This window comes from Hyla sarda, unplaced genomic scaffold (assembly GCF_029499605.1).
Source record: "Hyla sarda isolate aHylSar1 unplaced genomic scaffold, aHylSar1.hap1 scaffold_2591, whole genome shotgun sequence".
NCBI lineage: Eukaryota > Metazoa > Chordata > Amphibia > Anura > Hylidae > Hyla > Hyla sarda.
The window spans coordinates 25,382-36,110 of record NW_026609281.1 but is presented as its reverse complement, the minus strand read 5'-3'; the positions used below and the strand labels follow the sequence as shown (position 1 = coordinate 36,110).

Below are 10,729 nucleotides of genomic sequence, written 5' to 3'. Positions count from 1 at the left end.
GGCTCCTCGGCACGGGCCCTCCAGGGGCTCCTCGGCAACCGGCCTCCAGGGGCTCCTCGGGCACCGGTTGACAGGGTTTGTGGACCATGCCGCCCGCTCCTCTGCTTAATAACTTCAGATCGCATTGGGTCTTAGGAGTGAACCCCGTGCGATCAATCCCTCAGCCCCTGTACTACAACCCCCATCATGGAACAGGAGGCAGACTAGTGTTCCATGATGGGGGGTTGGTAGTACAGGGGCTGAGGGATTTGATCGCACCGGGGGTTCACTCCTAAGACCCAATGCGATCTGAAGTTATTAAGCAGAGGAGCGGGCGGCATGGTCCACAACCCTGTCAACGCGGTGCCGGAGGAGCCCTGGGAGGGCCCGGTGCCGAGGAGCCCTGGAGGCCCGTGCCGAGGAGCCCTGGAGGACCGGTGCCGAGGAGCCAATCAGGGCTCTCAGCGAGAGATTGAAAAATGAACTTTGAGAGTAGCAGGGGCCAAAGAGCACTGTGGGGGCAAGATATATAGCGCTGCAGGGGGGGGCAGAAATATAGCCTATATATCTTGGCCCCCAGCAGCGCATTAGATAGGACCCCCCGCCTGCACATTAAATATATATACCCCCACCGGTGCATTAAACATATACCCCCGCAGCGCATGTGTATGTGCCCTCGCAGCTCTTCTATATACATATATACCTCTGCCGCCGTATGAATGAAAAGTATTTCGATTAGCAGCGTGTACTGCCGGGAGCCGACTCTATGCGCCGCTAATCGAAATACTTTTCATTCATACGGCGGCAGAGGTATATATGTATATAGAAGAGCTGCGAGGGGGGGGGGGGGGGGGGGCTAGATATATAGGCTATATGTCTGCCCCCCCCCCCCCGGCAGCGCTATATATCTTGCCCCCACAGCGCTTGTAATATACATATGGCCCCTGCTAGTCACTCTTCATTTTTCAATCTCCCTCTGAGAGCCCTGATTGGCTCCTCGGCACCGGCCCTCCAGGGCTCCTCGGCACCCGGCCCTCCAGGGCTCCTCGGCACGGGCCCTCCAGGGCTCCTCGGCACCCGGCCCTCCAGGGCTCCTCGGCACGGGCCCTCCAGGGCTCCTCGGCACCGGTTGACAGGGTTGTGGACCATGCCGCCCGCTCCTCTGCTTAATAACTTCAGATCGCATTGGGTCTCAGGAGTGAACCCCGGTGCGATCAATCCCTCAGCCCCTGTACTACAACCCCCATCATGGAACAGACTATGTTCCATGATGGGGGTTGTAGTAAAAACACTAATGTAGCCTCCCCAGCTGTCTGCAGACTCCTGCAGCCGGGAACTAATACTCCCATCATGGAAACAAGTCAGTTCCATGATGGGAGTAGTAGTAGTCCCAGCTGTGGGAGTCTGTAGGCAGAGGTGTTCGGCCATACATGAGGGATAACGGGTCTTAATGGATGAATATTTATTTTGCCCGTTATTTCGCAGAAGAGACGTTTAATAACGGATGAATGTTCATAGTGTGAAAGCAGCTTAAACCTTTAATGTCATCGTGTTACAGCGGAGAAGTATCCAGCTCTACACTTGTGTCATGTGATGTTACTGGGGGTCTAAGGATCTGTAGGAGAGCGCCCCTCTGAGGTGGACTGATCATACACTACATGCTCTCAGTATCTGGGATTGTAGAGAAGTCTGTGGTTCCTGTAGACACTTGGTCAAAGTCCGCAGAGGCTCCGCCCACAGTCAGGCACATTCCTCCCCCACCCTGTCACCCGACTGTCTGTTTAGACCTGCAGCGTGCGGGGAGGGTGAGGCCGTGGCTGCATTCCTCAGGAGAACTGTATATATCACACGTGTCCCTGTATATACTCTGCCCCTCTATACATCACACGGGTCCCTGTATATACTCTGCCCCTCTATACATCACACGGGTCCCTGTATATACTCTGCCCCTCTATACATCACACGGGTCCCTGTATATACTCTGCCCCTCTATATATCACACGGGTCCCTGTATATACTCTGCCCCTCTATACATCACACGGGTCCCTGTATATACTCTGCCCCTCTATATATTACAGGGGTCCCTGTATATACTCTGCCCCTCTATACATCACACGGGTCTCTGTATATACTCTGCCCCTCTATATATTACAGGGGTCCCTGTATATACTCTGCCCCTCTATACATCACACGGGTCCCTGTATATACTCTGCCCCTCTATACATCACACGGGTCCCTGTATATACTCTGCCCCTCTATACATCACACGGGTCCCTGTATATACTCTGCCCCTCTATACATCACACGGGTCCCTGTATATACTCTGTGTCACACGGTTCCCTGTATATACTCTGTGTCACACGGTTCCCTGTATATACTCTGTGTCACACGGTTCCCTGTATATACTCTGTCACACGGGTCCCTGTATATACTCTGTGTCACACGGGTCCCTGTATATACTCTGCCCCTCTGTGGCACACGGGTCCCTGTATATACTCTGCCCCTCTGTGGCACACGGGTCCCTGTATATACTCTGCCCCCTCTATACATCACACGGGTCCCTGTATATACTCTGCCCCTCTATACATCACACGGGTCCCTGTATATACTCTGCCCCTCTATACATCACACGGGTCCCTGTATATACTCTGCCCCTCTATACATCACACGGGTCCCTGTATATACTCTGCCCTTCTATACATCACACGGGTCCCTGTATATACTCTGCCCCTCTATATATTACACGGGTCCCTGTATATACTCTGCCCCTCTATACATCACACGGGTCCCTGTATATACTCTGCCCCTCTATATATTACACGGGTCCCTGTATATACTCTGCCCCTCTATACATCACACGGGTCCCTGTATATACTCTGCCCCTCTATACATCACACGGGTCCCTGTATATACTCTGCCCCTCTATACATCACACGGGTCCCTGTATATACTCTGCCCCCTCTATATATTACACGGGTCCCTGTATATACTCTGCCCCTCTATACATCACACGGGTCCCTGTATATACTCTGCCCCTCTATATCACACAGGTCCCTGTATATACTCTTCCCCTCTATACATCACACGGGTCCCTGTATATACTCTGCCCCTCTATACATCACACGGGTCTCTGTATATACTCTGGCCCTCTATATATTACACGGGTCCCTGTATATACTCTGCCCCTCTATACATCACACGGGTCCCTGTATATACTCTGCCCCTCTATACATCACACGGGTCCCTGTATATACTACTCTGCCCCTCTATACATCACACGGGTCCCTGTATATACTCTGCCCCCTCTATACATCACACGGGTCCCTGTATAACTCTGCCCCTCTATACATCACACGGGTCCCTGTATATACTCTGCCCCTCTATACATCACACTGGTCCCTGTGTATACTCTGCCCCTCTATACATCACACGGGTCCCTGTATATACTCTGCCCCTCTATACATCACACGGGTCCCTGTATATACTCTGCCCCTCTATACATCACACGGGTCCCTGTATATACTCTGCCCCTCTATATATTACAGGGGTCCCTGTATATACTCTGCCCCTCTATACATCACACGGGTCCCTGTATATACTCTGCCCCTCTATACATCACACGGGTCCCTGTATATACTCTGCCCCTCTATACATCACACGGGTCCCTGTATATACTCTGCCCCTCTATACATCACACGGGTCCCTGTATATACTCTGCCCCTCTATACATCACACGTGTCCCTGTATATACTCTGCCCCTCTATACATCACACTGGTCCCTGTATATACTCTGCCCCTCTATATATTACACGGGTCCCTGTATATACTCTGCCCCCTCTATACATCACACGGGTCTCTGTATATACTCTGCCCCTCTATATATTACACGGGTCCCTGTATATACTCTGCCCCTCTATATATTACACGGGTCCCTGTATATACTCTGCACCTCTATATATCACACGGGTCCCTGTATATACTCTTCCCCTCTATACATCACACGGGTCCCTGTATATACTCTGCCCCTCTATACATCACACGGGTCCCTGTATATACTCTGCCCCTCTATACATCACACGGGTCCCTGTATATACTCTGCCCCTCTATATATTACACGGGTCCCTGTATATACTCTGCCCCTCTATATATTACACGGGTCCCTGTATATACTCTGCCCCTCTATACATCACACGGGTCCCTGTATATACTCTGCCCCTCTATACATCACACGGGTCCCTGTATATACTCTGCCCCTCTATACATCACACGGGTCCCTGTATATACTCTGCCCCTCTATGTGGCACACTGGGTCCCTGTATATACTCGCCATACTCCATAGGGGAGAATCACATTTGTGGTGGGGTAACACATTTTACCCTGTAGCATGGAGTGGTCATACGTGTGTCATGTCTCGTGGGGGAGGGGCTTCTTATTGTGGGATTCTTCCCTTGCACAATCAATGTAGTATACGTTTACTATCAATACTATTGTAGTCACGTTATGTTTGCTGTGTTGCCCCCTACAGGGAAGCAAGGAGCGGTATCACTGGCAGACTCAAAATGTACGGCAAAGTGGGGTGGACGATATGGTTCTTCTCTCCAAGATCACGGAGGAAGCCATCGTTGACAATCTGAAGAAACGCTACATGGATGACTTTATCTTCGTATCCTTCTTAACTATACTATCACTAGAGGATGGGGGAGAACACTAGAGGACGACTGTACAGAGAGGATGAGGGGGACCACTGGAGGATGACTGTACAGAGGATGAGGGGGAACACTAGAGGATGACTGTACAGAGGATGAGGGGGAACACTAGAGGATGACTGTACAGAGGATGAGGGGGGACACTGGAGGATGACTGTACAGAGAGGATGAGGGGGGGACACTAGAGGATGACTGTACAGAGAGAATGAGGGGGGGACACTAGAGGATGACTGTACAGAGGATGAGGGGGGGGACACTGGAGGATGACTGTACAGAGAGGATGAGGGGGGGGGACACCTAGAGGATGACTGTACAGAGGATGAGGGGGAACACTAGAGGATGACTGTACAGAGGATGAGGGGGAACACTAGAGGATGAGGGAGAACACTAGAGGATGACTGTACAGAGGATGAGGGGGGACACTGGAGGATGACTGTACAGAGAGGATGAGGGGGAACACTGAAGGATGACTGTACAGAGGATGAGGGGGAACACTAGAGGATGACTGTACAGAGGATGAGGGGGGGACACTAGAGGATGACTGTACAGAGAGGATGAGGGGGGGGACACTAGAGGATGAGGGGGGGGGGACACTAGAGGATGACTGTACAGAGAGGATGAGGGGGAACACCTAGAGGATGACTGTACAGAGAGGATGAGGGGGGAACACCTAGAAGATGACTGTACAGAGAGGATGAGGGGGGGGACACTAGAGGATGACTGTACAGAGAGGATGAGGGGGAACACCTAGAAGATGACTGTACAGAGAGGATGAGGGGGGGACACTAGAGGATGACTGTACAGAGGATGAGGGGGAACACTAGAGGATGACTGTACAGAGGATGAGGGGGGACACTAGAGGATGACTGTACAGAGAGGATGAGGGGGGACACTGGAGGATGACTGTACAGAGGATGAGGGGGACACTAGAGGATGACTGTACAGAGAGGATGAGGGGGGACACTGGAGGATGACTGTACAGAGGATGAGGGGGACACTATAGGATGACTGTACAGAGGATGAGGGGGGACACCTAGAGGATGACTGTACAGAGGATGAGGGGGGAACACTAGAGGATGACTGTACAGAGAGGATGAGGGGGAACACTAGAGGATGACTGTACAGAGGATGAGGGGGGAACACTGGAGGATGACTGTACAGAGAGGATGAGGGGGGGGGGGGGAATACACCAGTTACTAGGGGTTGTGGAGGTGTTTGTAAGAAGCCAAAATATTTGAGTTTTCTTAACCCCTCCAGACATATATTGGGCCGGTGCTGATCTCTGTTAACCCTTTTAAACAGTTGCCTTATTTCACAGAGAAGGAGATTGAGATATACCAGGGAGCGGTGAGTATATGTATGATCAGTAGCAGTAGATCTGCCTGTATCCTCTGTACAGATAGATCTTTGATTGAGGAAGTGAGTCACAACTTTCCTGTCACCTGACTCCACACCTTTTGTATACAGGTTACAGATAGGTGCTGCTTTGTGATTGGTTAATGATCATGTGACAAACAGCTGTGTACCACTCTAACAAAAGTTTTTGTTTTCCTGCTTTCTGCTGCCTCTCAGTGGCTTTTATGTGGTACTGCAGAAGTTGTCATAAGATTGTAATTTATTATTATATTCATCAGAATGACATTTAGTGATTCCTCTACAACACTTCCTGTCAGGCAGTAAAACGTCTTCCTGTTCCTGAGTGTGAGCAGTTCGGGGTTTCCCACCTAGAAGCATAATTTTTTTTCATATTCCTGTATGCTGGATCATTGTGTTTTTCACCACAGGCTCAGTATGAGAATCCTCCCCACATCTACGCTCTAGCTGATACAATGTACCGGAACATGCTGATCGACGGGGAGAATCAGTGCGTGATCATCAGGTGCGTCTTACAAAGGATAGGAGCCCCGGCACATATATGTTTTAGTTAAAGAGAAGGGTCAGTACCCTCCATTATTAAGCACTTTTGGGGTCCGACCTTCCTTTTATAGGGCCCCCATTGTGTCTGCCCCGCAGGCAGCCATATAAAGAGGAGCACCCACCTGTATAAATGAGGGCTCTAGTGATTCTGGACTCCGATTGTTTTTCTGCAGCGGGGAGAGCGGAGCCGGGAAAACTGTTGCAGCAAAGTACATCATGGGCTACGTCTCCAAAGTGTCTGGCGGAGGAGCCAAGGTCCAGGTACGGTGGTCTCTTCCTCTGCTGGTGGGGGTCGTGCAGATTATTCCTCCCTGATCTCATCACGTCTCCTCTTACAGCACGTGAAGGACATTATTCTCAAGTCAAACCCATTACTGGAAGCCTTCGGGAACGCCAAGACCGTCAGGAACAACAATTCCAGCAGATTTGTGAGTATATTACTGTCAGAGGGAAGAGAGGACAGAGCGATGTTCTGCAGATCTGTAGAGGTCAGTGGTGTAATAATCTGCAGGATATATCACTATGTATCAGGAGGTAGAGAGGACAGAGCGATGTTCTGCAGATCTGTAGAGAGGCCAGAGGTATAGTAATCTGCAGGATATATCACTATGTATCTGTAGAGAGGACAGAGTGATGTTCTGCAGATCAGTAGTGATAGTCTGCAGACTGGCCCCAGAATACTCTCATCGTCTTGTTTCGCAGGGTAAATACTTTGAGATTCAGTTCAGCCGCGGAGGAGAACCGGACGGGGGGAAGATCTCTAACTTCCTCCTGGAAAAGTCTCGTGTTGTCAGTCAGAACACGGGGGAGCGGAGCTTCCACATCTTCTACCAGGTGAGTGCGGTGGGGACCCATTCTGTGCCCATTGTGTGGCCCCCCCCAGAGCTGACCATCTACTCTGCTTGTCCCATCTTGCAGTTGTTGGAAGGAGTCAGTGCTGAGGACCGGGAGAACCTGGGGGTCACCTCCCCGGATTATTACTTCTATCTCAACCAGTCTGCTGTCTATAATGTGGAGGACGTCAGTGACAAGAAGGAATTTTCAGAAACCATGGTGGGTGATGGCAGGAAGTCCGGCACCAGAGTGGTTGGGAGGACCACCAGATGGGGCACCACTAGCAGAGCGGTCATTCTCATCATTTATCTGCTTCTCTCACCCTACAGGCGGCAATGGACGTGGTGGGTTTGTCCCATGATGCTCAGGCCTTTGTTCTGCAAATCGTGGCTGGGATCCTGCACCTGGGGAACATAGGTTTTCGAGAGAATGGCAACTATGCCATGGTGGAGAGCGAGGACTGTGAGTATTCTGTGGTGGGCGGCAGGAATGTGGGCGAGATGGGGCTCTGTGGTTGGCGGCAGGAATGTGGGCGAGATGGGGCTCTGTGGTGGGCGGCAGGGATGTTGGCGAGATGGGGCTCTGTGGTGGGCGGCAGGGATGTTGGCGAGATGGGGCTCTGTGGTGGGCGGCAGGAATGTGGGCGAGATGGGGCTCTGTGGTGGGCGGCAGGAATGTGGGCGAGATGGGGCTCTGTGGTGGGCGGCAGGGATGTTGGCGAGATGGGGCTCTGTGGTGGGCGGCAGGGATGTTGGCGAGATGGGGCTCTGTGGTGGGCGGCAGGGATGTTGGCGAGATGGGGCTCTGTGGTGGGCGGCAGGAATGTTGGCGAGATGGGGCTCTGTGGTGGGCGGCAGGAATGTGGGCGAGATGGGGCTCTGTGGTGGGCGGCAGGAATGTGGGCGAGATGGGGCTCTGTGGTGGGCGGCAGGAATGTGGGCGAGATGGGGCTCTGTGGTGGGCGGCAGGAATGTGGGCGAGATGGGGCTCTGTGGTGGGCGGCAGGAATGTGGGCGAGATGGGGCTCTGTGGTGGGCGGCAGGAATGTGGGCGAGATGGGGGCTCTGTGGTGGGCGGCAGGAATGTGGGCGAGATGGGGCTCTGTGGTGGGCGGCAGGAATGTGGGCGAGATGGGGCTCTGTGGTGGGCGGCAGGAATGTGGGCGAGATGGGGCTCTGTGTTAGGTGGAAAGGATGAGGGGTGCAGAGATCAGGGCTCTGGTTATTAACACTTTCCTTATGTTGTCATGCAGTCCTGGCTTTTCCTGCGTACCTTCTTGGCATTGACCAGTCTCGGTTAAAAGAGAAGCTTACCAGCCGAAAAATGGACAGTAAATGGGGAGGAAAATCTGAGGTGATTGACGTGACGCTGAACGTGGAGCAGGCCTGTTTCACACGTGACGCCCTCTCCAAAGCCTTGTATACCCGACTCTTCGATTACCTGGTGGAGGTGAGGATAAGGGGAAAAGCCCCCCCACACCCCAAAAGATATATTCACTACCTTGTGTACCATCTTTGTATTACACTGAAGGTCTCCTGTATTAGAGCCTGGGGCCATCTCATGATCACATCTCCCCTGTGTAGACCAGTGACCCCACAACGCAGCATAAAGTGATCAGTCTTCTGGGGATCAGTCTCGGTAAGAAGCCGCCTTAGGTGGAAAATCCAGTGATCGCAGCAACTGGCAGCGAGGCCTGGTCATCAGGATGGACAAGGTGGGCCGGGATATCAATGTGAAGAGTATACGGAGAACGGTGCGACCGAGGAAAAACATTCAGCGAGGGAAGATCTGAGGAGAATGTAGGAATCATTGTGATGAGCAGGAAAAGGACAGCCCGGAAACTGCAGCTCAAAACAACTGCGATGTCTGAACTGGAACAAAAATTGAGAAGTGGAGAAACATGGCCTGGTCAGATGGATCCAGATCTCTATAGAGAAACATGGTCTGGTCAGATGGATCCAGATCTCTATAGAGAAACATGACCTGGTCAGATGGATCCAGATCTCTATAGAGAAACATGGCCTGGTCAGATGGATCCAGATCTCTATAGAGAAACATGTCCTGGTCAGATGGATCCAGATCTCTATAGAGAAACATGACCTGGTCAGATGGTTCCAGATCTCTATAGAGAAACATGTCCTGGTCAGATGGATCCAGATCTCTATAGAGAAACATGGCCTGGTCAGATGGATCCAGATCTCTATAGAGAAACATGGCCTGGTCAGATTGTTCCAGATCTCTATAGAGAAACATGGCCTGGTCAGATGGATCCAGATCTCTATAGAGAAACATGGCCTGGTCAGATGGTTCCAGATCTCTATAGAGAAACATGACCTGGTCAGATGGTTCCAGATCTCTATAGAGAAACATGTCCTGGTCAGATGGATCCAGATCTCTATAGAGAAACATGGCCTGGTCAGATGGATCTAGATCTCTGTGGAGAAACATGGCCTGGTCAGATGGACCCAGATCTCTATAGAGAAACATGTCCTGGTCAGATGGATCTAGATCTCTATAGAGAAACATGTCCTGGTCAGATGGATCCAGATCTCTATAGAGAAACATGACCTGGTCAGATGGATCCAGATCTCTATAGAGAAACATGTCCTGGTCAGATGGATCCAGATCTCTATAGAGAAACATGGCCTGGTCAGATGGATCCAGATCTCTATAGAGAAACATGGCCTGGTCAGATGGATCCAGATCTCTGTGGAGAAACATGGCCTGGTCAGATGGATCCAGATCTCTATAGGGAAACATGGCCTGGTCAGATGGTCCCAGATCTCTATAGAGAAACATGTCCTGGTCAGATGGATCCAGATCTCTATAGAGAAACATGGCCTGGTCAGATGGATCCAGATCTCTATAGAGAAACATGACCTGGTCAGATGGATCCATATCTCTATAGAGAAACATGGCCTGGTCAGATGGATCCAGATCTCTATAGAGAAACATGGCCTGGTCAGATGGATCCAGATCTCTATAGAGAAACATGGCCTGGTCAGATGGATCCAGATCTCTGTGGAGAAACATGGCCTGGTCAGATGGATCCAGATCTCTATAGAGAAACATGTCCTGGTCAGATGGATCCAGATCTCTATAGAGAAACATGGCCTGGTCAGATGGATCCAGATCTCTATAGAGAAACATGACCTGGTCAGATGGATCCAGATCTCTATAGGGAAACATGGCCTGGTCAGATGGTCCCAGATCTCTATAGAGAAACATGTCCTGGTCAGATGGATCCAGATCTCTATAGAGAAACATGGCCTGGTCAGATGGATCCAGATCTC

At 51.2% G+C, this 10,729-nt stretch overlaps 1 protein-coding gene across 1 annotated transcript in view; it reads left to right on the top strand.

The window, feature by feature from the left end:
* Positions 1-4,504: 4,504 nt before the first annotated feature.
* LOC130324103 (unconventional myosin-Ie-like) overlaps positions 4,505-10,729 on the top strand; it is a gene marked incomplete at its 5' end in the record, with an annotated part of 29,453 nt that continues 23,228 nt past the window's right edge. Inside the window, 9 exon segments of the mRNA XM_056553213.1 lie at positions 4,505-4,642; positions 5,943-6,032; positions 6,470-6,564; positions 6,776-6,863; positions 6,941-7,030; positions 7,305-7,436; positions 7,521-7,655; positions 7,766-7,898; positions 8,689-8,885. Coding sequence (XP_056409188.1) covers positions 4,505-4,642; positions 5,943-6,032; positions 6,470-6,564; positions 6,776-6,863; positions 6,941-7,030; positions 7,305-7,436; positions 7,521-7,655; positions 7,766-7,898; positions 8,689-8,885 — 1,098 coding nt within the window.